At 41.2% G+C, this 27,943-nt stretch overlaps 1 protein-coding gene across 9 annotated transcripts in view; it reads left to right on the top strand.

Moving 5' to 3' along the window:
• The window catches only part of ablim3 (actin binding LIM protein family, member 3), a 50,050-nt gene extending 23,623 nt beyond the window's left edge, over positions 1-26,427 (top strand). For 2 of the 9 annotated variants that reach the window (XM_061048978.1, XM_061048977.1), the window contains 20 exons: positions 3,978-4,093; positions 7,770-7,896; positions 8,723-8,816; positions 12,703-12,790; positions 12,925-12,983; positions 13,093-13,164; positions 14,904-15,065; positions 16,529-16,558; positions 16,702-16,828; positions 17,837-17,932; positions 18,263-18,313; positions 21,603-21,719; positions 22,006-22,076; positions 22,290-22,458; positions 23,610-23,639; positions 23,986-24,041; positions 24,187-24,253; positions 24,365-24,375; positions 24,497-24,577; positions 25,560-26,427. In XM_061048978.1, the coding sequence (XP_060904961.1) occupies positions 3,978-4,093; positions 7,770-7,896; positions 8,723-8,816; positions 12,703-12,790; positions 12,925-12,983; positions 13,093-13,164; positions 14,904-15,065; positions 16,529-16,558; positions 16,702-16,828; positions 17,837-17,932; positions 18,263-18,313; positions 21,603-21,719; positions 22,006-22,076; positions 22,290-22,458; positions 23,610-23,639; positions 23,986-24,041; positions 24,187-24,253; positions 24,365-24,375; positions 24,497-24,577; positions 25,560-25,673 (1,738 nt within the window). In that variant the 3' untranslated portion in view covers positions 25,674-26,427. Of the gene's footprint in view, positions 1-3,977; positions 4,094-7,769; positions 7,897-8,722; positions 8,817-12,702; positions 12,791-12,924; positions 12,984-13,092; positions 13,165-14,903; positions 15,066-16,528; positions 16,559-16,701; positions 16,829-17,836; positions 17,933-18,262; positions 18,314-21,584; positions 21,720-22,005; positions 22,077-22,289; positions 22,459-23,609; positions 23,640-23,985; positions 24,042-24,186; positions 24,254-24,364; positions 24,381-24,496; positions 24,578-25,559 lie in introns of all 9 variants that reach the window. The other 7 variants (XM_061048982.1, XM_061048986.1, XM_061048981.1 and 4 more) reach the window with 7 other exon arrangements.
• The last annotated feature ends 1,516 nt before the right edge of the window (positions 26,428-27,943 follow it).

Below are 27,943 nucleotides of genomic sequence, written 5' to 3'. Positions count from 1 at the left end.
ATACAAATGTATGAATGTTGTCTTTCTTTGCCATGAGTCACTGTTTATGCCCCATGAGCACGCAATCCTTCCTCAAATGAAGCTACATAAGGTACATATTCAAAATAGAAAAAGGAGTGTGATTCACTGCTTTAAAGTGGGTGTATCAGATAGAACAGCTCATGAATCAGTCTTACCTCAGCTGCTGAATGTCAATAAATGTCTGATTAAAGCTCAGGCTGGGCCTGTCGTTTTGCTCAGTCGAGACACGATTCTAAAAAAGAAAGCTGACCCGGTGTTTCACGCTGATAGGTTTTTGTAAAAGTAGGCCATCTCTCTTCTGACCTCCGTCAGTTTTCATGTTAAGCTCCTCCTGAATGAACTGAAAGCCAGCATCCCCTGTTGGCTCCTTTTCTTCTTTTATTTCACCGTTTTTAGTCTCCTCTTTGGCTCTCGTCTTGCATCTTAAAGAAGCTCCTCGTTTTTCTTAGTGTGCTCATAAATTCATCCTATAATAGAGCATTTGTTTCTGTTTGGCTTTTCCCCCCACCTCCTCCCTGTTTGCTCAGACTTGTTATTAGGTTTTAAATAAGAGTGATCTTTCTCTTCATTCCCTTAAGGAGAGCACTGTTTGTCGTGTATCTGCTTGACATTGGCTAATAAACATGCAGTCATGCACAGACGCCTGAGGGGCCAGAAAAAAACAGAGCTGACACCAACTGGCCGGAGACAGCCAGTGGAGCAGTCCTGGCAGTGATGTGTGTGTGTGTGTGTGTGTGTGTGTGTGTGTGTGTGTGTGTGTGTGTGTGTGTGTGTGTGTGTGTGTGTGTGTGTGTGTGTGTGTGTGTGTGTGTGTGTGTGTGTGTGTGTGTGTGTGTGTGTGTGTGTGTGTGTGTGTGTGTGTGTGTGTGTGTGTGTGTGTGTGTGTGTGTGTGTGTGTGTGTGTGTGTGTGTGTGTGTGTGTGTGTGTGTGTGTGTGTGTGTGTGTGTGTGTGTCAGTGTATGGGGAGTCAACCGGAAGAGACAGCAAGAAGCCAAAGGGGTGAATCTCTTCTTTCCTGCTCCGTCTGCCCTCTGTCACATAGTTTACAGTCCTTTTCTTGTACCACTTCTATTCCTCTCCTCCTGTCTGTCTTCTCCAAGCACACACCCCCCCCCCCGTCCCCCTCATCCGTCTTCTCCTCATCATCATCATTACAGTCATCATCTCTCTTCCGTCTCTTAATCATCATTCACATCACATCATCTTCCTTTACGTCTTCATCATCTTCCGTCTCTCTCTTGTCATCCTAACGAAGGCAGATTGCAACTTTCCAGGCAGACTTTCTTCTTTTTTTTTTTTTTTTTAAGAAATGGCGGTGATCAAAGCCAGAGGGCACACCGCTAAAACCAGAAATAGCTTTTTATTTCTGTGGCCAGTCCTCTCTCCCCCCCCCCCCCCCCCCCAAAAAGAGGAAAAAAAACATGCATTAAATATGTAAAGACAGTTCAATTTTTAAAGCGCTGAGAAAGGCTGACAAGGCAAGAGTGTCTTGAGGGAGTGAGAGGAACACACAGGTAAAGACAAGGTCAAGCTAACTCACTCTTCTGCAGCATCGCAGTGCTTCCTCAAATGGACTGTGGACTGGGATAGCTTTGGTTGTACATGAGGAAGATTTAAACTGTCCAGACAGGAAGTGGACACAGATACAAAAACCTCGAAAACAAGCTTCATGTGTCAAATTAAACCTCAACAGTTTTCTCTCTTTTACTCAGTGTGGTATGTTGGTTAAAAGAAACTTCAAATGGTTACATTTAGGACCCTCTGAAGAGTGAAATTAAGATACAATGTTAAATTTAGAATGTTTTTTTAAAAGACTTCTTATTTTTTGTGTTTACCATTTTTAAATGAAACCTTATTCTGTATCATTTAATGTCTCTACTGGCTCTTCCTGCTTTTCCCTCCTCTCTGTTTCATGTATAGACGGAGTCCCCTTTAAATAATACAAAAGCACAAAGGAGCAAACCTAGAAATCTGTATGAGCCGCATCCCTCTGCAAATACTCAGGCAGAAACACTTTGTAAAATCCTCCCAGCTCCTTAGAACACACTTTCCAGGGCTTACCACCTCTGCACCTGCGCGCGCGTGCGTGTGTGCGTGTGTGTGTGTGTGTGCGTGTGTGCGTGTGTTGGCCAAACCTTTATTCATGCTTGCGTGTGTACATCTCTTGAGTGCGTTCATGGATGTTCTGCACTCCTGTGTGCTGACTGCGAGCTCTGCTTGAGACTCTAGCCTCCCTCTGGGTCTTGGCTCCGGCTCCAGGCCTCGGCGAGGGAGTAAAAGGATTACTGTCGTCTATGTCTTTTAAACAGCCTTCCCTAAGCCTTTTAGCTTTCCATTCATTCTCACATCCTCCTCAGTCATAAAAATCAATGGCTCTGTGAAAAAAATACTACTGAGGAGGAAAGAGACAAAATGGTGCCAATTTTATATTGTACATTTAATTTGGTGGACGCTGTCTAGCTGTCATGCGCTCAGCTTGTCAGCATGTCAGACGCCTCTGTTGACAGACTGCTGTTTTAGAAGCCTGTAGTTTGCACTCTTGCTTTTGCTGACTAGTTTTTGCGCAGTTGCTAAGTGACTCAATTTGGATATAAAAACTGGACCCCAGTAAGGGCTTTAAAAAGGCAAAGTTAATAAAACTAAATGGTCTGCGCTCAAGGCTAATTCATTCACTGGTGAACTGAATTATTTAACACAGTGTTTCCCACAGAGTGAGATTCTATTTTTGGTAATAGCAGAGCAAAGTTGATACGATTAAAAAATCTTGGAGGAGCGCTTTGATATTAATTTCAGTGACTGGTATTAGCTTAGGTGACACCTAGCATATAGCTTATTCAGCAAATGTAGGCTTTTTTTTTGTATTCAACATTTTTATTGGTTTTTAAACATGGAATCACAAAAAAATCAAATTTCCCATATCGTACATAGAATCTTGTACTTAACATACAACGTGAGAGAAACGGACATAGACAAACAAAGCAAAAAACAAAAATTAAATAAAAAATAAACAAAATAAAATAATAGTGCACACACTGTTTCCCCAGGTTAAATACATCTGTCCAATATCAAAATGAATCAAATTACTAAATTACTAAATTGACCTCTTAAGTTACAGACACTGAAAGCCAAGTAGTAAAAGGGCCTCACGTAAGCATATATTGATCTAGCTTGTCCAACAGAGAATATGTTACTCTCTCATAAGCTGCTAATTGAGCCACAGTAAATGTAGACTTTTGATTCATATACAAAGTCCCGTCCTCTGCAGAAGTCACAGACATGAAGCTAACTTAAGAGTCCAGACTCACTTTTTGTGTAATTTTTCTCTAAGGGGATCCACACGATTCTGTATCCAGCCTCTAGTGACCATTTCAAGAACTGCACTTTGTATCACTTAATTATTCTGCTAAGTAGTTGGTGTTTATTTATCTACTTAATATTAGTCTGAAGCTTACACAAACACGGTGACCTGGTGGCCCCAGCTGTGTATGGAGTGAACAATGGCAGATGCGACCCGGGCGGAAAGACTGGGGGAGGCAGTTATGTTCAGTATTCACTCCACACAGTCTGACAAATAAGTTTTCATTCTCCATGAGAGAGCCACTTTGCCTTTCAAGAGCCTGCAGCAGTGTGGCATTATCGGCTCTTTAATCACAGAGCAGCCAGGTGCTCCTGCAACAAACAACGTCCTATTAACCCGCAGAAACACAACCGTCTGGAAACACACTTTTCTGGTTCACAGAGGACATCAAACTGCGTTTAGCTTGTGTCGGCAGGATTACGGCCTGTCTGTCACCCAATCATGTTTCTGCCAGCTTCTATTTGTTATTACTCTGTGTACACTTGGATGTGATGTAAACACACAGGATGACTGCTGGCATTGTAATCTCCTATCGTGTGGCTTGTTTTCTGACTCTCTCTCTCTTTCTTTCTGCCTGGTATTTATTTTCCTCCTCAGTAAACCCTTCCCCATCGGAGACAGAGTGACGTTCAGTGGAAAGGACTGCGTGTGCCAGCACTGCTCTCACAAACTCGTCAAGCCAAATGAACCCATCAAGATCCACGGGCCCAGCCGTAAGTCAAGCGTCCTCCTCGCTCTGTCTGGTCCTCTTAGGGGCCACCACACAGTGTTCTCCAAAGTCTAATGTCATGTCTCCAAGAGGTCCATTTAGCTCACTTAGCTAATCAAGTGTCTGTCATATCAGTGGTTTGACCTGTCACACTGATCTGCCAGCCGAGGATTACGCAACACAAACAGGCACATAATTCATTCATTACTGTCAACATGCAGACAGAAGATGGTTTTATCTGTTCACTGCACATCTGGTCACATATTCCTGCATGAGCACACACATTTTCACAAATGCACTGCTTAGTTGGTTGAGTGAATGCTGAACTGAACGTCCTGTGTTATTAGCCTATTTTCAAATATGATCCCCGAACAGGGCACTAGTGATTGATAGTGAATCATTTGTTAAGTGTGGCGTACAGACAGCAGACGGCTGCTCACTGGCTGTGCAGTAAAAACAGATGCTGGAGAGGCAGTGACTAACTGTCCTCCCCAGTAGCTCCATTCAGGAGAATAAAAACCCAAACGGCTCCCCAGGTACATGTTCATCACTCTGTCTTAGGAGGAGGAGGCAGTGTACGAGACGGCACACAGAGTGCAAACACTAAACGTAATGCACTTGCTTTTACAGACTGTTCCTCTGTCATTTTTATAGGTAAAAATGCAAATGTGCTCCGAGTGCTGAAGCACATTAAGTCAGCTTGTACAGGGTGATTACTTGAGGGAAAAAGGCTGCTAGCAGGCGTCAGATAAAAGTGTGAAAAGTCATTTCAGTAAGTGTGTACTTATTTCCTATAAATGACCAAACTCTTCAATTAACAAATGCATGTTTTGTTACTTCAAAGTCTTAGTTTCATGTCTGAAACTATCAAGATTGTGTCAATCTTGGTGCCTCTTGTGGTCAAAGCTGTAGGTCAACATCTTATTATTCTCATTTAGTCCTGTACATTACTAGGTAGTGTATTCTGACAATCTCTTCCTGCTTTCTACAATTCTACAATTCACTTATCAGACACTTTTCTCCAAAGCGACGTACATCAGAGAGTAAGAACAACACAAGCAAGGATCTAGAAAAAAAGGGAACAATGTCAGTAAGAGCAAACGATCAGCTTTGAGTCTGATTGGACACACAGGTGCTGACAGGAAGTGACCAGAGGCAAAGCACAACATTGACAGCAGTTCTTGAGAGCTCTAATCAGTATAGAAACCATCTTATAAGTCGTCGTTATCAAACAAAAACCATCGTCACAACCATCATCATCATCAATAATATGGAGACCATCATCATTAAGTTAGTAGGTATTCATGAAAGAGCTGGGTCTTTAGCTTTTTCTTAAAGGTACAGAGGGACTCTGCAGATCGATTTCTTTTCACTCTTCACTCGTATCCCTCAATGTGAATTTTTGATGTGGGAAAAAAAAGGCAGTTTCTGCAGCATGCAGTACACTGTATCGTCTTAAGCCTACCCTGTAGCAGCAGTAATAGTCCGTCATGCTGTTGACGGTCCTGCTTACTTTTTTAAGGGTATAAATATCCAGCAATAGTAATTTCAGTATTTTTTACAGCTAACAGCTCCTCACAGGAGTTTTTAATTCTTACCAAGGAAGCACTCTTATCCACATGTTAGATGTTAGAATGACTTTTCTCATTTGCCTCTGTTGCCAGTCTGGCCTGACACTTTGTCATGCTTCAAAAACCTCTCTGCATGTTGGATTAAGGCTGAGACGACGACCAGAGCTTGTCAACTGGAGCAGGTTTATTTTCACACCAGCACTGTCCAAAATCAAATCCATTGAGTACAGCAGCTTTATACGACTGTGGGCTTCTACATGCACACGTCTCCTCAGCGGGGTCTCAGGATGTCTCCCCTAAATGTGTATGCCACGCCAATGATCTATATGGCAGCTTTACTTCCAAACATTAAAGGAAATACAGCACATTTCTGTGTGATTCTGATCGTGGAGATTCTTCTCTTTTTCACAAAGTCTGGCCTATTTCTAACTCAACTGTGGCTATTTTTGTGTTTATGAACTACAAAAAGTGAATTTAAACAGTTAACCTGACATTCAGATACATGGTATGTAATGTTAAAGAGAGGGCTCGCATACCTGTGCAAAGAAAAGAAAAAACAGAAGAGCAACTTGACACGACTGGGCTTCTTCATGAACACCTTTAAAAGTGGACATTTTTGTCCTAAGTGACTTAAGAGGGTAGTCAATGTGTTTCCCAGTGTTCTATTGATCTATTTAAAAAAATTAAAATGTGCATTCCAAAATTTGTCAAGAGAGTCTTTCTTACAAAAAATGTGTGCCATATGCACTAACACAGACAAAATGATGGCCAGATGAACAGGAAACATTTGACCAAATTAACAAAATTGTCCATAGTGATGCATGAGGGTTAAACGAGGCTAAAAATCAAGCATGTTTCACAAAATGCTTTGCCCCACATCGTTAAATAAAAATCACATTGTTCAGTCCTCTTAAGTGGATGGCCCGGGCTCAAGTCTGGCTATTTTCCCGCATGTCATTCACCACTCTCTCTCTCTCTCTCCCTGGTTTGCTACTTAATCCACTGTCCTATCCAATGAATGCAAAAAAAAAAAAAAGAATCCTTTAAAAAAAAAATCACATTGTTCTGTAGACTGCTGATTCACAAAAGCGCTGCAACATCACATCGTCAGAAATGAAAAACCATACTAAAAGCATTTTCTTTCCCCTGTAATTCTGATTTCATGCGACTACACCTAATGATTTCTTGTCTCGAGCGCTGTAACATCATTTTTAGATGATTGAATACTGTATTCATTTGGTTGCTAAAATAGGGAACTGTCTCATGACTCAGAGGAAGATCAGCTGTGCGCACTCACAGTCTGAGGGCTGAAATCCTGACCCAGAGACTCAGCACTATCCCCCCACAAAATGACAGTTAAGATTTATCTCGACTGCAGAAACCCAACTCAATACGCCGCAGTTTTTCCTTACTGAAAAAAACACAGTTTGTCTTGGCTTGACAGGGCCGAGTGAAGTCGTCCCTTGCGACTGCGGGCTTCTCTCAGGGGCAGCGGGGGCGGGTTAGAAAAAGGTTAAGCTAAGCCAAACGTCTTCCAAATGGAAACAAATGGAGCGCTGACCTTTTCCCAGTGTTTTGACACTCTGCTGCCATGCATCACTTGAAGCCTCTGCACTGTCCTGCTTCTCTCTGCTGGTCAATAACGCCTGCTGAGGGCATCAGTTTGAGGGGAAGGGAATGCACAGTTTGCTAGTATACAGCTTGTGTTTGTGGTTTTGAGAGGAAACAGACAAAGGGAGCTTCATGCATGATCTCATGTAAGGGGGGATTTTATGCAACTGTTTTAACCCTGAGGCTGTGACGGTGGTACTTCTTCCTGCCTGCATTCAATCATGTTTAACAGTGCTTACAGTTGAGAGAACAAGCCTCACAGCGCTGCAATATCCCGCATTAGAGCAGCTATTGATTAAGGAGGTTGCTGTGCCACAGGGGTAGACTCTACACTTAGGAGGTCTTTAAAGATGTGCTATAACATGTCTGCTCACTTTTTCTGCTTTGTCTCTTCCTCTACCTTCTTACCCCCTCTTCAACGTTTCCTTTTCATCCCTCTGTCTGCGTCCTCTTCTCTTCTTGTGTCCGTTCTCATGTCCACATTCTTTTAACCTGCAGACTGTGCTGGTTGTGGAGCCGAGATCAAGCAGGGGCAGTCTCTCCTGGCGTTGGAGAAACAGTGGCACGTCAGCTGCTTCAGATGTCAGACCTGCAGCATGGTCCTCACAGGAGAGTACATCAGCAAGTGAGTGAACACAAACACAACATCTCAAAGCATGAGGGTATGGAATCTCGGAAAAAATTACGTACGGTAACACTTTATAATAACCATCATCTATAAAGGGTAAATAAGGGTAAAAAGATAGTTAATTAACCATTAGTTAATAGTTATTTAACAATGAAATGATAGTTAATAATGTTTGCTAATGATTTGTAATGCTATAATTGATATTATGTTAACAGTTTATTGATACAGGAGTGTTAGTTGTATAATCTTCAGTTCCAACTTTACAATAACATCCAGATAATGATTGTAGATGGTTTATAAACCAATTATTAATCATTGATAAAATATTAATTATCGATCTAAAAAATATTTATAGATGCTTTACAAAGTATAATAAGGGATTATAATCTTCAGTTCCAACTTTATAATAACCATCTTAATAATGCTAATAGATGCTTTATAAAATATTTACAAACCATGAACAAATATCTGGTCCATGTGTCTCTGTAATGTTTATAGATGTTTTATAAACCATCTCTTAAAGGTTTATAAATAATTTGGTCATCATTAACAAACACTTTATAAAGTGTATGAAATGTTATAATGTGTGCATCAATAAACTGTTAACATAACATAAATTATAGAATTACAAATCATTAGCAAACATTATTAACTATCATTTCATTGTTCGTTAACAGTAAATAACTATTAACTAATGGTTAATTAACTATCTATTTACCCTTATTTACCCTTTATAGATGATGGTTATTACGTGACCGGACGTACATATAGACACACTGTATTTCACATTATTACAGCAGTTCATTTTGTCTTAATGTTGCAGGGATGGAGTGCCATACTGCGAGGCCGATTACCACGCCCAGTACGGGGTGAAATGTGAGACCTGCAGCAGATATATCAGTGGAAGAGTTCTGGAGGTGAGAAGCCAAACAAGATGGGACAGAGTTAATGAGAGATTTAGCAGCACATCATTAGACAGCAGCACAGACATGTGAACAGGGAGTTGACTGTGCTAAATGAGTGTAATCAGCGCTATCAGAGTTGAGCAGTTATATTCTATTCTCCCTTCCCTGTAAGCCCCCGCTGTGCTTCAGGGAGCGAGCGACTTAAGATCGCAAGGTGATAACAGTTTTTTTTCCCCGCGTTACTAACACCAAAACAAAATCATCTGCAGTGTGTGAGCCTGGTCACACATTGGTGCACATCCACTTTTTCACTGATTATTCTGAAAGAAAAGTTATTCAGGAAGCACTGACAGGAGAGGGGGGGTAGATTGAATCATAACAATGTTTAAGGAGTTGAGGGGAAGAGGAAGTTATAAAAAGATCAGAGGGTAAAGAGTGATGGATAGAAGATAGAAGGAGAGACACAGAAAGCAAATTCGGCAGATAGAGAAGCACATTTAGTTCTTTGCGTGATCTTACACTGGAGCAGATTAGAAAAGGCGCAGAAGGAGTAAACATTAGAGACAGAAGAGAGAAGAAGGGAAGGAGCTGAGGCACAGTAAGCGAGAGGGGTTTACAGAAGAAGTGAAGAGGAATGATGAGGGGAGTGGGGTTAAGAAGAATGAAAGTGATGAAGTGCAGATGTTAATTACATGTTTTGTCTGAGGAGTGTGTGTGTTGTCTGTAGAGACCAGCGGAAAAAGGGAGCAGATGTGGTGAAACTTTGTAACAAACACACACATACACACATACGTACACACACATGGGGCCTTGTTGTCCCTGTGCTCCTTTGCCTGTCAGAATGGCTGGTATAAAGTGCTTTGTTCCTGCCTATCAGACTCTCTGGGCTATTTATAGACATGGGGACATGTCAGCCTTTATCTGTGAATCTCTGTGTGTCTCTCTCTCTCTCTCTCTCTCTCTCTCTCTCTCTCTGTCTCTCTGTCTTTTAGCATTTATGTGTGCTAGCACGCGTGACATTCATTCTTGGCTCCTGTCAAATGTTTTCTCCTGTCAGATTTTGATATCATAATGTTTGACTCTTTAAGATTCAGCAGGCGTCTGAGTTGACTCAGAGAAAGTCAGATTCAGGAACACCAACTCTGCAGAAACGTACTTAACACCGAGAACCAGAACAACGCCTGATTTTTAGGTTATTTTTTTAACAAACATAGAAGTACAATTTTAGTTGTTTAATTTGTGTCAGCATAAATTTAAAGGAGAATTTCATATCTTCCTTTTGTATCTTCAGTATTTGTAAATCTCACCTTCCACTCCACTATTGAGTTTCAGGGAATTGACGGTCTTTGAAAATAATCATAATCAGAGTCTGTATCTACATGTGGAGAAACTTGTCATCTGTGCATGCTGCTTTGTAAACAAATACAGATGTGAGGTTGACTTTTACTGCAGTTACACCCTCTTTATGTCCTGTAAAGCAGCTTGTGACCCCCAAAATAAGGGTCCCATAGACACTGTCTCTGGATGTGGTTAAGGCATATACTGCCCTACAAAGGCAAAAGGCAGTAACTTTTGTCATTTTTGGAACATTACAGATGTGCTTTATCATGTGGACAGATATCTTGAGTTAATTGTGTTGTTTTTTTGAGAAAATAGTAGGTTGTATTTGCCTTAACTTCCAAAAGCCCTGGAGAAACCAAGACAGAGTCCAGTAACTTCCCTCATCAGGGTCTTTGTCTTTGTATTACAGCATTCCGGAATGCTCAAACTGAGTTAAGGTCTTCTGCCTTTGTTTTACTGCGGATCAAAGTGAAGTTATTGTTTTACTGCAGTGGAGTTAAGGTGTTAGGCCTTTGTTTTAATATCTGTCATCAAGCACTTAATTGTGCCATGTAGGTATCCCACTTCTTAGGGAAACGCTTAAGGCAGTATTTCCTCAAAAGGAGGAACAAGAACCCCACAGGGTACTTACTGTATATAATCTGTGTACAACAGTTACATTTGAAATGGTATTTTAAAACATATCAGTCATGTGGAAGTCTAAATATTGATATTAGAAATTCAGCAAACAAAAGTGATGTCATTTGTTAAGATGTATTTTGTGTTTATGATTTCTATTTTTTCTAATTTAACTGTTAAACTGTTGACTGACACTAAAACACTTTCTAGTATTTGTTTGTTTTGTTGTTTCCTTTGAGGCAGAGCTAGTTTCAGGATTGAACAAGCATCTCAAATAAAGTCAGTATCTGGAGGAACATGTTGGAATGCTCCTTTGAAAAATTAGTCAACAATTGCACGTCATGAAGTCTTTTTCAATCATTGTTCTTTTAAATAATTCAGACTCTGTGGCATATTGCTGCACTGTACCTCTCATTGTAGGCTTTCGTTTTCAACCCAAAATATTGTGGGATGGTCAGGAGAGACTTCTCTTGGCAGACTTGGCAGAAAAAAATGTTTCAAATGTGGTACAATAGTGAAAAAAACATTGAGAACCACTGCTGTAATTTGCACAAATATGAAGAGGTTGTGATTCCACAGATACCTGCAGGTCATTCAGTATGACTTTATAATTATTAACAATAAGATGCTTACGTTTGTACTTCTTTTTTATCTTTTATTCGGTGTGTGTCTTGTCAGTTTTTCATCTATTTGTCTGTTGAGTCTCTTGGTTCTTTGGCCAGAATGGTTTCTCTTTTTCTTTCTCTTCTACACTTAAAACCCTGAATAGTCCGTCTGTTTCCGTCTGAGCTGACGACGAGGCTCATTTCACAGAGACCCCGCTTCTGTCCAACTTTCTAGAGCTAAGGTTGTTAGTTTAATGAGAAGTTTTAGCATAGATAGAGAAGGTACGAAATGAAAAGACAGGAAGAGGAAGGAAGGGATCATAAAATCTCCTTTCTTTAGTTTCACTCCTTCCTTTCTTCCTTCCTCTGCGTCTTAGTTCACCAATAAATATAGCAGCATATTAATGCCAGCAGAGAGAATGGGGGGCCTCATTAGAAACGGTAACAGCAGCTGTTGAACTGATACTCCAGTAACACAGACGGTAAACGCTCTGCTGCTTGGAAAGCACACGACTGAAAGGCTGCATCCTTTGCTGGCTTTCCCTTTCAGAGAAACCTGAGACAGACAGGCAGAGCGGGGATCGCTTCAAATGCAGCTGAGATATGATTAAGAAGCATGCTGATCATTGGTCGACAGAGTGTATTCATCCAAGAGGCCTTATTTCCTGCAGATCACATTCAATTATCAGTGTTATAAAATGACGTAAGACTCCACATACACACTCAAACACACACACCCTGGGTGTGTTGAGGTGAATCACACACACACATATGAATAGAAATTCTCTAATGGTGTGTCAGGATGTTAGAGGTGACAGGGCGGGGCCACGCCCAAACATCAGGACTGTGAAGTGGGCTGGAGTAATGCACACAGTGACATCACACTGCATCATTTCATGTGTCTGTTTCACCTGCACCACGTGTGTTTGGATGTGTTCCCTCGGGGGCGCTCTGAGTGTCCAAGGACATGTGTCACACTCTTGTGTCCTTCACTTACATGGCCACCTACTTCCTTCTGTCTCTGCGTACTGAACACACACACATGTACACACACTTTATCCTCATGTGCGAGACCTATAGGGATCTTTGCTCTAATTGAGGCGTGCAGCAGGGTGGGTGGTGTAAGCTGCTGAAAACACTACAGGTTAAGAGATGATGTCTTAACACAGTCAGGGGCCGTTGGCGGTCAGGTGATGTACAGTAGAAAGCATATGGAGATAATGACCTGCTCAAGGTAGGGGCGCAATTGGTAGATTAGCCCACACCTTGTGTAGCTGTTTATGATGATAATTTATGTTCAGTCACACCTCTTCTTCTTCTTCTTCTTCTCCCAGGCTGGAGGAAAACACTACCATCCCACCTGCGCTCGATGCTCCCGCTGTAACCTCATGTTCAAAGAGGGAGAGGAGATGTACCTGACAGGTGAATCTTGATGCCAATACATCATTTCACAAACACACACACACACACACACACACACACAAAGTCCATGCCCATGCAGACAAACACATGGCATGTGGGAACACCCAATCTGTTTTCTCTTGACTCTTCCTCAGGATGTGAGGTGTGGCACCCATTATGCAAGCAGGCAGTGAGGGCAGAGAGGAGACTCAGGGTGAGATAGAGTTTGAAATGAAAATGTTGAAAGAAAATGAAATCTGTAATTTCCATCACTGCGATGTCTCACCTCTTGCTTGTCGCTTTGTGTGTTTTGTGCCTCACAGCACAGACGCCTGTCGGAGGCCTCCATCTCTCCGCCCGGCTCCTCCATAGGCTCTCCCAATAGAGTCATATGTGTAAGTATAACTTGTGTCACTTTAAGCTGCCACTAGCACCAACTGTCCGGTAAAGACACAATTGCTACACCTAAAACACAGGCACTCCCCAAAAAGCTTGAATGACTTAGCAGCACCAAAGAGAGAGGCTGCTCACTCCCTTGGCCTGTTCACTTGTCTGTGTCCTAACCTCTGTCGTCGTCAGTGATGCAGCAGCAGATGTGAGGATATTATCTTGCTGTTAAAACATCATTATAATATAAGTCTTTTGCATCAAGTCATCAGTTCCCAGACAATACCCATAATGTGGTTTTCAAATCAGCGTCAAAGTCAGAGCTTAAAACAGATGAAAATCAGGCTGGACCTGCAACAACAGAAGCTTAGAAATCAGTGTTCTCTGCCTGGAGTAACAGCTGACTTTTTATTGGCTTAACTAGAAGTTTAAAAGTTTTGGTTATGATTTGGTGATGATTAAAAATAAGTTTTAAAGATGGATAATTTGACACAGCATATAGGATCATTCAAAAGACAACGTAGACGTGATATCAGCATATTGTGGATGAAGTTGTAAGAAAAGCTCACTACCACTTGTTTCAATGTGCACTCCAAATCTGACTACACAGTATGACATTCAGCTTAGAAAGTATCCATCCTAAATCACAAATAGGCTAAAATACTGTCCTCAAGAAAGGCGAGGAATCAATATAAAGTCAAAGCACTGAAAGTTGCTTTAAGTTAAGAAAAAATATGACTGCACTAGCCCAACACAGACTGACTTCAGGATGAACTTCCTCTGGGTTTAGGCCCCAGGCTTTTTCCTTTTACAATTCCCCCCTGTGTTTTGAATCCTGCAGCTGTGTGATGCACAGGTATCGTTTAAATTATGAAGCAATGATAATACAGGCCACCCTATTTTGAAACAGTGTACCATTTATTAGAACATGTGATACATATACGCATATCAAATAGTAAATGTAATCAAGATATATATTTAAAAAATATATATATTGTACCCATATTAACCTAATCAACAGACATGTTTCAAAGTGTAAATCAACAAATCATAGCTTCCTGGTTTGTGATTGAAATACACATAATGAACAAACAAATGAAAAGTAATCTCTTAAGGCTGATTAATTTGATTACAACGTTTATGCGAAGGTAGCCACATTTTAAAGTTTGACCAGTTCCTTTTTTAAAAAAGAGACTTTGGCCTGATTTGGAACCATGCTGCTTGGCAGTCTGCTGAGTGTTGCTGCATGCCGGCTGTATTAGCATGTCAAAGGTTGTCTGCATGCAAGCAGGAGTCACCACTCTCTGCTAAGCCCTTGCCCTGCTCTGCTCTCGTCTCATAATCAATGACCTTTCTGTTTAAGGTGATGGATGAGGCAGAAATGCAGTGTAAGCATGCTTCTCGTCCATACTGTCTCCTCTCTCTCTCTCTCTCTCTTTAGCTCCTCTGCTCTCTCTCTCACACATGCTGAGCTCCTGAAGGTCAACAACTTTCACCGCTGTCAGGTTGTGCGGTGTACATGTGTACTTTTGATGAGCGCGCACACAGACACACACAAGCATGTGTGGGTGCAGGCTTGTGTGTGCTTCATCAGCTCTTTCTCACCCTCTCACCACTGCATGATCTGGTTTGCTTTGGCTGATGTTTTTTTTCATTCTACTTTGTTACTGTGCATCGTCCATGTGGTTGATGTTGTGTCTTGGTTGCTGTTGTCTTTGGTGGGTGTATGTGTGTGTCCTCTCTCCAGGCCAGAGTGAAGAATGAGATCCTAGGTTATAAGGACCTAGCTGCCCTGCCAAAGGTCAAGGCCATATACGAGGTCCAGCAGCCAGATCTCATATCCTCCTCATACCAGCCGTACCACAGATACACCTCTGATGACAGGCTAGACTTTTACTGCTATGGGGAGGTACTACTGCCACACACTCCAGGCCAGACTGAGGATTGAACTCATTAACGTCACACTTTGTTAAGGTTTTTAGATGGAGCTGTGCTGACAAGAAATGTGTTTTATCATTCCAACTTAATCATGTCGTAGTTTTAAGACTCATTATTTTGATTTTTAAAATATGAAGGATGAATAGCTCTTAAAATAATATTTAAACAAATTCACTTATTTTAAAAAAGATCAAAGGGACTGTGGTGAGTCATTTTTTATCTTCATTTTTTAATACTTTTTAATAAGAGCACCTTTTTTCACTGAAACACATGATCACATCACCTCTCGTATTAGGATGCAGTCATTTTAAAGGTCACATATTATGCAAAAGACACTTTACCATGTTTTTCTATCACTAATAGGTGTCTCTAGCCTGACTATAAACCCCCCCAATTATGAGAAAAGTCCATCCTCTCTGTCTTTTGCCTGCTCCACTTTTCTGAAAATGTGTGCTCAAACAGGCCGTTTGGAGATTTTCCCTTCATGACATCACAAAGGGCAGTAACCCCTCCCCCAGGTGGGTGACACGCCCACATCTAGGGGTTTGTTCTGCCCTCTGATAGGGCTTTCACACTTGCAGAAAACTCCTGCAAAACTCTTGAGTCGTAAATGGTGCAAGAAAGCCAAGTCACATTCCCTTCCAGAGAGGGGGCGTGGTCAGACACAGCTCATTTACATATTTAAAGGTACAGACACAGCCTGTTCTGAGCAGGGCTGAAATAGAGGGGTTTATAGACATGATCAAATACAGGATCAGAGTGGATTGGCAGCAAGAAACTTCACAGACATGTTTTGGAGAGCTCTGAGACTTATTCAAACATGGATAATATGTGACCTTTAAACCAAACTCATTTTAAAAGTTCTGGTGAGTTTGTATGAAATAGTTTAATTAGAAAATGATGAGACATAAAACTGAATAATATACTTTGTAGAAGGTTTTATTGACACAGTGTCTGGTAAATGTCTTGTATCTGCACCATACATAAAGAAATATTTTTTTAGGAGATACACTTGTTTGCTTTGTGACTGAATTAAGAGAAAAACAGTACTACTTTCATATTTGTAATGACTATATGAGCCAGCATAACATTTGCTCTGCTAAGTATAATTAAATAATAGCGTTGGATTGTAACTGCCTTCCACGGCCTTTTAAGCTCACAAGACTGACATCTTTACATTTTGAAGTTTATGAATCATGACTTCCCTAAATGCCAACTAAACTGTCTTCAACATAATAGCGTCTGCTATAGGGAGTAAGGTTGTGCCATGTAGGAAACCCCTCATCTCCTTGAGGGCTCAATCACAGCATAGATTCAACTACTGACACTACCTGCTATTATCTTGTGTTTCTGAATATGTGTGATGACATAGTGTTGGTTCTTCATTTCTGTGGTACAGTACATATAATAACTCTTTCTTTTCTGACTCTCCAGTCACTTGGGACACTCTCCCCCTATTCTCAGGTGAGCACCCCCAACCCCCCTCATTTGAGGACATGTTGAAACAAGTCAACAAATTGTCATTTTGGTCCTGTCATTAAGGTATTTGTCTCCTCATTTCCACGTTTGCTTCTTTAACCATAACCTTTCTCCTTTGTCTTTTTCAGGACTACGACAGCCTGGACATTAAGCAGAGGCGATGCTCTAGCCCAGGTTTTATTGACTCGCCCACATATAGTCGTCAAGGCATGTCACCCATCATGCCTCGCTCTCCGCAGCACTACGGCTACCCTGGTGAGTCAGATGATATTAAATCTGTGGCCTCTGCTTATAACCTCTGTTGGACATTTGATCACATATCAATGTGCTTAATGTGAAATGCACTTATATATAAACATATTGTTATTTTCTCAATGTATGAATTTATTCTACTGAACATGATTTAATGGAATAGTTTTTTGAAACATACTTCTTTGTTCTCTTGCTGATAATGAGAGAAGAGTAATACCACTCTCATAGGGCTCTGCTCAGTCTAAAGATAACGTCAGAAGCCGTTAGCTTATTGTAGCATAAGAAGCTAGCCTGGCTCTGTACAAAGGTAACAAAATCCACTAATGTTGGTAAGCTAAAGCCTTTTCTTCACTGTAAGGTTAACAGACAACCAGCGGAGACTTGAAGGCCAATAAATATAACATTGTAAACAAGTGTTTTATCATCTTTCAACATTATTTTTCATACAAATAAAAAAAAATCAAGCAAGCTAAAGGTCTAAAGGGGCTGAATGGCAGATTTTGAAATTTGAATACAGCCAGGTTGTCTGCTTCTGCTTTTCTGCTGTCCTATGCTAAGCTAAGCTAAGCTAACCAGCTTCTGCTTGAAGCTTCAAAACAAATATGCATACCAGTATCGCCCAAAATGTCAAGCTGTCCCTAACAGATTGATCAAATTGCTTGTCATTTCCATTTGTTTATCATCGCCATTCCGAACATACTATCCTAGAATATCAGTGGTGACATATGTTTGACAGGTTCGCCGCCTTAGGCCTGGATGTCATTCCCGGCTCTCCAGAATAGTTGTTCTGCGATCTTGTGTTGCATTCATCTCATTTAACTCTTACACATGTGCACTGACACTGAAACGACTGTGATAAGACCACAAGAGAACTGTCTTTGTCATCACACAAGTGGAAAAGTTATCTTTGTAATTTGAAAGATTGTTTTCATCTGCATGGATGACACTTGCCTTGAAGCCTTCCTTCATGCTCATGTTTCCTTTGCTGTGATTGGCTGTGGCTGGCTGCAGGCTCTGAGAGTGGCAGGAGTTCTCCTTATTACGGCCAAGAGGGGCGGTCAAGCACACCCACCACAAACCAGCCCCCTAAACATTTTCATGTACCAGGTAGGACTCTTCATCTCCTCATCCCTCTTCTCATTATGTCATGGTTTGTTTTTTTTATGCCATAGGGAGGATTTCACTCACCATTATTCACTAACGCTGATCATTTAGAAAAGGTCTTGAGTTTTCTGGGAATGAGGGTGTGTGAAAATGTGACTATGTCGTATTTTTATACCACACATATTTGATCTGGCATACTTCACCCTTATATTGCATTTATACAATTATTCCAAACTCCACCTTCTCCCTTCCGATCATCCCAACAGACTCACTCCCCCTCTTCACTTTCACTCCTCCACTTTTCACCTCTCCATCTCCTCTTTCTCTCCTCAGCCACAGGGGACCCCAACATCTACAGGAAGCCTCCCATCTATACGCGAGCGGGTACAGTGCAGTTAGCCCCGCCTTAGCCTGCCTGTCCTCTTGTCAGTGTAGTCATGCTGTGCTTGAATACTTGATGTAGATGCTTTTTTACTGCCCTCTATCGATGTTTTTACACCAGCCCCTTGTGATTTAGTGGTATTGATGTTCCAATCATCATGAAATTGAAGCCATCAATTGCAAAAACCAGATAAATGGAAAGGATTCAGTCTGTGCTCCAAAATGCATTAAGGAAATAGGGTTGTACGACTCTTTTCAAAATGCATTAGTTATTGGCTGAATGCAAGAGTAAAATGTTAAATGTGCATGCTACAAGCACACACGTCTGCTTCTGCGTGCAGCTCCAGCAGCACAACAGGTTTTTGTCAGTGTGTAGGGCGGGGGAATAGACCTTGAATGAGATTCAGGGTGCTCATGCGTGACAAGTGTTGAGTACATGGGACTCTCAGGAAACACGATTCACCAGAACATAACAGAACAATGGAACAAGCACAGGAAAACACAGCCTAACTTGAATTTATATTTTCTGTGGAGTCTACTTTTATTTCCCAGCCTAGCCAGCAGTCAGTGTGATTTAAAGCCATGTAACTCTAATTGTTTGACTCTGGTTACGTTTTTTTTTGGTGAAAACAGAGCGAGGATGTGACTGGGGACGTCTGGATTCTTAATCGTGTGAATTTATGTTGTTGTGCGGTGGAATAGCACGGCAGTGTGGTTGAGACAAGATGCTATTTTTGCCTTTTAAACAAGTCATTAAACTTAGATGCACTTCAGTCATCTGAGCAGCGTGCTCCAGTGTAAACATTCATAAGAAGAAGATTCACTATCCCCTTGTCAAATTGGAGTCTGAAAGGCCTTTCAGCTGAGAGTCACAAGACCTCAGATCTCTTGATGGAGGATAGTTTATCTTTGTTGTTGTCCTGCATGTTCCTTTGAACGGTATGTGTTTGTATTTGTGGGGTGTTTATCCGATTGTGTCTACCTATGTAATACACTTTAAGTCCTCAGATATTAGTACATCACTGGCCATATGTTTTTTTTTTCCATAAACAGTCACTGAATGTAAAGATAGCTCATTCAAAAACATTTGAGCTTGACTTGTAAAAACACTGACATCCAGCGTGCACTTCAACATCAGTCACATTGATCCTTCTCGTTCGTTATGTCTTCCTGAACAGCTATTGATGATCATTTTCTCTTGTTTCAGCACTAAGCAGGATTGATGTCAATCCAAAGACACATGTGAACGTGTGTTGCTGTACACTACACAGGCCTTTTATGTACTATTCAGTTATCAAGTTTGCTACTTGTACAGAACAGAGGAGATGTAAGAGGCTCAGTTGTTGGTTCTGTCCCTGTTCTCTGTATGCGTAGCAAAGCTCTCACATTGTCAGATCTTCCTCGACAAAGGCCCAATAATGTCTCCCTTTTCTTTTTCACCTCTTTCTTATCGCATCCAATTCCTTTATTCACTTCCCTCCACCTCCTGCACCACTTTACCCGATGACCTTGCTGCTGTAAGTATCTCCCTCCTCTCCTTATTTCACTCACTGTTGGTACATACATATTATTTGCATGTCAGTGCATGTCGATACTGGACATCCAAACTTCCTCTGACAGAAGTCAGAGTGTAGCATCTCGCTATAAGTGTGTGCCTCAAAGATGAGAATGTCTGCCATTGGAGTCATGTGTCATGTATATAGGAATTCAATGGATCATGGATTGGGGGCTGGCATTGCTAATGGCTAACAGAGTGAAGAGCGATCTATCTGACATTACGCTGCATGTCACCCCATTGACTTCCATTGACTGTGCTTTAGTGCAGAGTGGCATCAATATCACCGCCTCACGACTCGTGGAGCGACTGCGTGCCTCAGGCTAAGCAGTAACTGAACTCACTTTGATGCTGGTTATTTTCGTGCTGTTGGCTGAAATATTGATTTCCTCTGACAGGAATGGTGTATATGATGACTCTGTGGCGTAAATGTTCTCTCTCGCTGTTCATCTTTTTGAGATTCATTAAAACATTTTCACACAGCTACGTGATGACTTATGGGGACAGTTCAAGAAATACAATGTTTTAACTGTCTTGTCAAGAGCTGTAGAAGAGTGTTCAAACCTTTCTGATTGGCCTATTTGTTTTCAATGTAAAGGTGGAGCTAGAGGGGAATTAGCTTAGCTAGCCTAGCTCTTCCAACCAGCACCTCTGAAGCTGTCTTTTTAAAATGTTATATATTTTATTCCCCTTCAAAAACTGAACAAAGTGAATAATCATATGCAGTCCAAGTTAAACCTGTGTAAAGCAGATCAGTTTTTCCACCATGTCTTTCACTATACAAACCAGAATAACAGTCTTGGGGTCAGCTAGGTGGCACTCTCTGATTTGTTCTTGGAATGAGAGGCTCAAACACGAGACATGCAGTCTGGTAAAAGACGGGTGAATGGGGAAACGACTAGCTCAGCACTGTCCAAAGTTTTAAAAATAAAATCTGCCTACCATCACCTCTAAAGCTCACCAATTAACCCTTTAGATCTTATCTCCTGGTCCATTAAATACTTGGCACATCAAATTTGATACTTTTTACACTTTTTTTAATGCAGATTAAACACATCAGAAACAACTTCTTGACTGGTAGGCTTATAGGTGCTGGCATATTTGGTTTTTTTTTAACCTTGGACAGGAACAGACTTTCTATTTTCCCATTTGACGCTAAGCTATAAGCTTAGCTAACCAACTTGTGGTTTTGGCTTAACATTTAGGGTACAGACGTAAAGCTCCTGTGAGGAGTTTTTATCTGGTTATGAAACAGACTGAAAGTAGTCCTGATGCCTCTTAATGACCTACAATATCAAACCAGAGCACCAGGAACAAGAGTGATTATTATTTATATTGTGTTAATTTGAATGTGTGTTAGTGATGTCACCAGGTCGGTGTCAGACAAGGAGATTAACAGCACACTGCAGAAATATACTCACACAGTGTCACAGTGAATGATACGTTTGACTGTTTAAAGACAACAGAAGTCTTAATGTCAGAAAAACTACTTAGCCTACACTAGTTTAGGACAGGATCACTCAAAGAGATGGAAGGTAAAACTTTGTCCACAGGGGGTCGCCAAAATCGACACAAACTGCAAGTTGCTCAGCTTTAAGACTCCAATTCTCGACATAAATAGTTGATAGGTGTTTGTCTCCAAATTCCTAACAGAGAACCCATTTACTATGGTTCTGTCTGTTTTTCTCCTCTCTCCTAATTTGATACATCTCTTCACAGATATTCATGTGGACGCAGCAACCAAAAGCCGGACCAGCGAGGACATCCTCAGGTCCTCAAGACTGTCCACCTACTCTCCTGAGCCATACTCCCAGTCGGAGTCGGACTACTACCCCTACACCAGCTCCCCTAGGAGTAAGAAACTGAGTCATTTTACTGAATCTGGTTTAGCAAGCTGCAAGCAAGATGGAATTCTTCCATTTTTGGCTGGACGAAATGCACACATACTCTAGAAGTACAGTATAGAAACTCTGTTTTATCACATTTATTCACTCACCCACTCGTTACAAAATATTTTGTAACTCTGTGTTGTCATATTTATTCACACACCCACTCTGATATTGTGTTTCTCTCTGAGATCTTAAAACATCAAGATCTATATTCACACATGGAGATCTCTTTCATCTGTTTTCTCTCTCAGCCTATCGGGTGCAGAGAAGACGCTTTTCGACGGGAGGAGATGAAGAGAGTTGGAGTCACGGTCTTCAAAGAGTGAGAGCTTCATTATTTTTCAGCATCTGGTTTTAAGAAAGTCACCTACTAAGAACCATCCATAAATAATGCACTTCTTACTGTATGATGCTTATTTGTACTGCCTTGTATTTATTTGTTTTTCTTCCTCCATCTTGCATTCACTGTACATTTAATTGTCAGTTCTCCCTGATGACTCCTCTCCCCTCTGCATCCTTCCTCGCTCCTGCTCAGATTGGGAGTGGCATCGGGAGGTTGATCCTGAAGGAGGAGATGAAAGCCAGATCTGGTTCCTATGACAACGACCCCTGGGGCAGTGCGAGGAATTCTCGTAGTGGGAGCAAGGAAACACTCAACACTACTGGCTACGGCACCACTGCGTACAACAACACTGTCAATGGCTGTAAGGATCCACCCTGCCCCCTATGCCCCCCCCCCCCCCCCCTCCTTTGTCTCTTAGTCTAAAAGCGTACAAGCAGCCGTGTTCTTTGCCCCTCCCAGTGTGATCACATGTGTTGCCATCAGGGCTTTTTTTTATGGGCCTCAATATCTGCTGTCATCAGAGTTTGGGGCCAGGGCAGTGAGGCTGTGGATGCAGGTCAAGAAAGGTCATGGCTGCTGTAGGTGAGGCGGTTTGATTGAGATGGAAAGATGCTAAGATAGCTTAACAGCTGCTGTAGAGACTGTCATAGGCCAGCAGCAGATGTGGCCTGACATTAATGGGGGTATATCTTATCACACTGATTCTATAGTGCAGAAATGCCAGATGTGATAAAGCTGGACCTGAAGCTACCACACTTATTTATTTTTCCAAGGACCAACCTTCAATTCTCACGCATTAGATCCAGAGTTTTATTTTAGCCCATGACATTTATACACCAGCCCGTCTTCACGACGGCATCCAACAATTCTCTCGTCTTTCCACTTCCTTGCGTAATCTTTTTGCCATCTTCTATTTCAGTTTCTTCCTTATTATGTTTTTTTTTTCTCCTGCACTGATAACTCTCCATGTCTCTATCTTTCCATCCAACTATCTGTGTGTCTATCTCACCCTCTTGCTCACACAGCTGGTGTCCCATATCCTGGTTTATTTATGAGCTGTAAGATCTCTCATTAAAGCTGCTTCTCTGACGGGAGGGGACAAAACTGAACAGGACTCCGTTGGCTACAGTTGAAAAGCAGCAGAGGCTGTGTTGTGTGATTAAATGTTGGCGTATGCAGTGTGTCTTTGTATGTTGTTGTTTTTTTTACACCCCCCACTCCTTTCTTGAACCAGTCCTGCCTGGCCTCTTTCTGCCTTCTTGCCCCTTTGATGTTTTGTGTGCCTCCCAGGGCTTCATGGTTACCCAACTTGCTCCTTCTCTTTTTTCTTTTTTCTTTTTTTGTTTCTGCATCTAACTAGACAGATGGCTGTCAAATCTCTGCTGTGATTTTCCTTGAATATTTTTTACCAAACTTCAACGCAGGAGGAGCGGCAAGCTTCAAAATGTTGCAGCATGTCTGTTTTCACGATAAAAAGATGTAATTTTACAATATTATCTATTTATTTCACAGCTCCCAGATCCCAGTACAGTGCTGATAGTGGTGAGTTTAACATTCAGATTTGATCAAATATTTTCAAATTAAACCAGCTCTGTTCATGTTTGTGTTCTTTTAAATCAGAACTGTTGTTTTAATACTCAGCTTCCGTTTTGGTCCATTAATGATGTGTTTACGTCTAGTTTAATGACCTTACATCAACAAAGCTCTAATGTTATGTGCACACATCTGGAACTTTGGAAATGTTTTGGTTGGTCATCAGCGCCATCTTCTGGCACAGACCTGACACTGCTTTCAGTGTTTCAAAATGTATTCAAATGATTGGAAATCAATGCAACCAATGACTCATACTTCTTTTTTTACTTCTCTCTGTTTTTTTGTTTTTTTAAAGATTTTGTTTGTAAATCGGCGTCGCTACCAGGATACGGACGCAACGGCATCCAAAGGGTGAGACAAACTGACATTACATTTTATGAAACTTTGGAATCAAGGGGTTTTTCTGGCCTGTTGTTAACTCCAAATATTGACTCAGACGACAAAGCCATGAAAGTATTTGATAATGTTTAAGTACTGTCCCTCTCTACACCTGCAGCCTCAGAGTGCAGACTGCTACCAGTACCGCTACGACAGCAGCAGTGAGGTCAACTGGGGAAGCAGAGGTAATTTGATTCACATTTAATCACACACATCTTATTAGATTCAAGCAATTATTTCAATGTTTTTTTTTTTTTTACCTCTGTACTGACTTCTATCTATTTTTGTCCTCCCAGCAGAATACAAGGTAAGGTGTTAAAACCATTATTTAAATAATTTATTTCATGTGAGGTAGATGTTAATCCTAGTGTTATTCTTCTGAAAAGTCTAAAGGTTAATACATCAGGGCTGCTTTTCCTTCTGTGCAGGTTTATCCATATGAAGCGCTCGTTGTCACCACAAGAGGTCGCAACAGGCTGCCCAAAGATGTAGACAGAGCAAGACTGGAGGTAAATATGAATGAGGCTTTAAAGTGAATGTGTGAGGTAGAAGTTGCTCCTGGTTCTGTTAAATTAGAACAGCAGAATCCCATCTACCATTAAAACAGATGTCAGATCACCACTTATCTTTGTGAAATGTTCTTAGTGTTTAGAAAAGTTGTCATTTGTACATTTGTAGTTTCTGTCAGCTCCCTGAACTGAGGAATTTATTTATTTTTAAATTGATGATTCATTCAGTTATTTCAATCTTATTTTTTGCATAAATGTAAAACAATTTTAGTCTTAAAGAGGACATATTATCCCCCTTCTCCACCTTTTCAAACAGTCCCCTGTGGTCTAAATGAAACATCTGTGCTGTGCTTTGGTCAAAATATAACATGAATCAAGCACCAGAGGAGGTTTGTGACCCTGTATAAACCAGCTCTCTCAGAACACTCCGTTTTGGTGTGTGTGTCTCTTTAAATGTAATGACCCCCCCTGAGTTTTCCCGGTAGACATCACTCCTCTGTAGTGAGAATAAAAATGGCAGACCTGCGCAAATGTTTTGTACTAGGCTGGGGATGGGTGGAGATACCAGGGGAGGGTATTTTTTTTATCAGAATCCCACTGTGACATCACAAGGAGAGCACATTTTTCTCTGTGTTGTAAGACTTATGCAGAGCACAAACAAAGGACTGGATGGGTTTATTTCACATTTTGTGGGTCAGTAGACACTCAGGTTACCAAATATACTGTATGTTCAAAAACACTGTAGAAAAGGAATTTTCTTAATATGTCTGATCCCCTTTAAGATTTTGGAAGCACTATGAGAGTAAGGACTTATTCATATGGACTTTGTCATCACTTTGTCTTGATGGCCTGAATGACATCTAAGGCTTATTTTAAAATAGTAGCCTATATTTGAGGAATGTGAGTCACTTTTTGTTGCTAGATATGTAGAAAGATATGCATGTGATAACTGTTTGTCTTACTCTGATCCTTGTGTTCACAGCGTCACCTGTCCCCAGAGGAGTTTGTACAAGTGTTTGGCATGACCGTAGAGGATTTTGACCGGCTGGCTCTGTGGAAGAGAAATGAGCTCAAGAAACAAGCCAGACTGTTTTAAACAAAAAAATGATGGACAATTATTGAATCCTGCCACATCCTCACTGACTGTAGGAGGAGAGAGCTGGGAAGACTGCGCTACAGCTTCACTGCCATGGCTGAGAACCTGTTCTATATCTCCTTAAAAGACAAACCAAATTCTGGTCGCACCAGTGTGGACCCTTAGGATTCAGAAGAAGGCTGCAGAGACATTATGCACAGATATGACGGACTGATAAATTGATCCATGGTTGTGGATGCAACTGTGGATGTGTCCTTGAGTGGCGTGTAAGCAATAGACTGTAGTACAGTAGCTCTGTGCTTTTCTTTAGCCTGACAGATGGAGGAAGGCATGAGGCCCGGTCGGAGCAGGGGGTTCGTGACCAGAGCCACAGTACTAATATACTACGAGGAGATTTTTGGCTTTGCCTTATTTGTTATGCTCTCTTAGTTATGAGTGTGCAGCACCAGCATTCTGAATGAGTAGAATGTAGACCAGTACATCATTTCTGACACTTTACGGGTGTGAATGATTAGATGGGAAGAATGATTGAGCATACAGCACCCATTAGCTTTGGTTCATAAGGTTGAATTTTGTTTACTGTTTTTTCTCTTTCACAAACAATGCTGTGTCCCTCTTGTTTACATGTTAATGTGCAATTCCGTAGATTAAATAGATAAAATAGACACAAATGAAGTCCTCCAGCTCCATGTTTTCCAGTCCATTGCAATAGAATGATGACTAAATGTTTTAGTATGTGAACTGTAGTCATCCATCAACTTCAAACATGCATTATTATTTATAGCCTTTTCTTTGAGATTAACCCCATATTTTGTAGCTCAAGAGATTATTCACTCACAATGAAATGCTCTGCAAGGTTTTGACACGCTGACAAAGATCCAGGGTTGTTGAAGACTTTATTTCTTTTGAATACTGTTATTTTTGATTTTGTCACAAAAAAATAAACTTAAAAAAAAACTGTTTGATTTTTTTCTTGATTTTTACTTTGTGAATCAAATGTTTGCAGGGGGGCTGATTGTCAACAGGCAAGGCAGGCAACTGCTTGAGGCCCCAGACCAGTGGGGGGCCCCAGAGGGCTGACAAACTTTGAACCGAAGCAGCAACCCAAAATGTGCAAATTTTGCAATGACAGTATAGGAAACCTCCCTGACGGGCCCCATCTGACAGAGTTCACTATCATTGCCCTGCTGAACACTGGTGGGAGGGCCCTCAAATTAACTTTTGCCTAGGGCCCCAACAGACTCTGGAATCGCGACAGAATGTCTATATTTGACGCTTTTGTTATTTCATTCTTCGTGTCAAAATATGCTAAGTTGGCATAGTAGCCTAGCATGTTAGCCAATACAGATGGCCTCTTGGATCTTTAAGCATAAGGTTAAAAAAGAGCTAACCTAGTTGTTCAAAGGCAACGAAATACAATGTCAGCACCTCTAAAACTCTGTAACTGAAAATATATAGCGAGTGACTTTGCTCTTAAAAGTAAAGGTAAAAACCATAGATCTGTAGTCTATGGTGAAAACACATTTATCCCATGTCACAGCTGTTGCCAGGCAACCAGTGACGACCGTACAGGTGAGCCTTCTGGCTCTGCGTCACGTAAATTTCCGTAAAACATCTAATTTTTCAATTCTGTTTTATATTTCTTTGCAGGGATTAAGATGACTACATTTCATATGGTGGTGTTTACTTTGGGAAAACTGCAATTCTACTTTTGCTTTCCCTCGAAAGTTTTGTATCGTTGTTTCGCCTTTTCTCCCCCTTTTAGCTGGTCACAGTTTGCCAGCGCCACCTACAGATCAAAGGTCCACACCATAGATTGTTTTATTAAGGTCCACACAAGTCCAAACTGTTAAAAAACCCTCAGCTATGTCCCTCTGCACATAGTCATAGCCTACAGCTCAGTATCAGCTGACACTAGGACCCAGCAGAGAAGACAACTGTCCGACTTTCCAGATCTGTAATGTAGCGACATAATCTGTCAGCAGAGGCCCCACACGCCTTTACACACTCACAGTCACTCATGGCCCCATAGTGAAAATCTGCAACTCTCTCATGGACAACACCAGAATGGACCCAAAAGGCACCAAATGTAAGTTTCCCTTTTCTAAATCCTCGACCGATGCTGAAGGCTTTGAATGCGAGTTTTGCGAGCTTATGTTCAGGTTGCAGAGGTGCATGGTGAGTCTATGGGTGCAGGTTTGTGTGTCAAAATGTAATTCTAGGTTTTTTTTGTTATTTTTTAAACGAAGGGGACCACTCTACTAGTATCT

Source organism: Labrus mixtus, chromosome 10 (genome assembly GCF_963584025.1).
Source record: "Labrus mixtus chromosome 10, fLabMix1.1, whole genome shotgun sequence".
In the NCBI taxonomy this organism is placed as follows: domain Eukaryota; kingdom Metazoa; phylum Chordata; class Actinopteri; order Labriformes; family Labridae; genus Labrus; species Labrus mixtus.
This window is presented reverse-complemented; position numbering and strand designations above follow the sequence as displayed.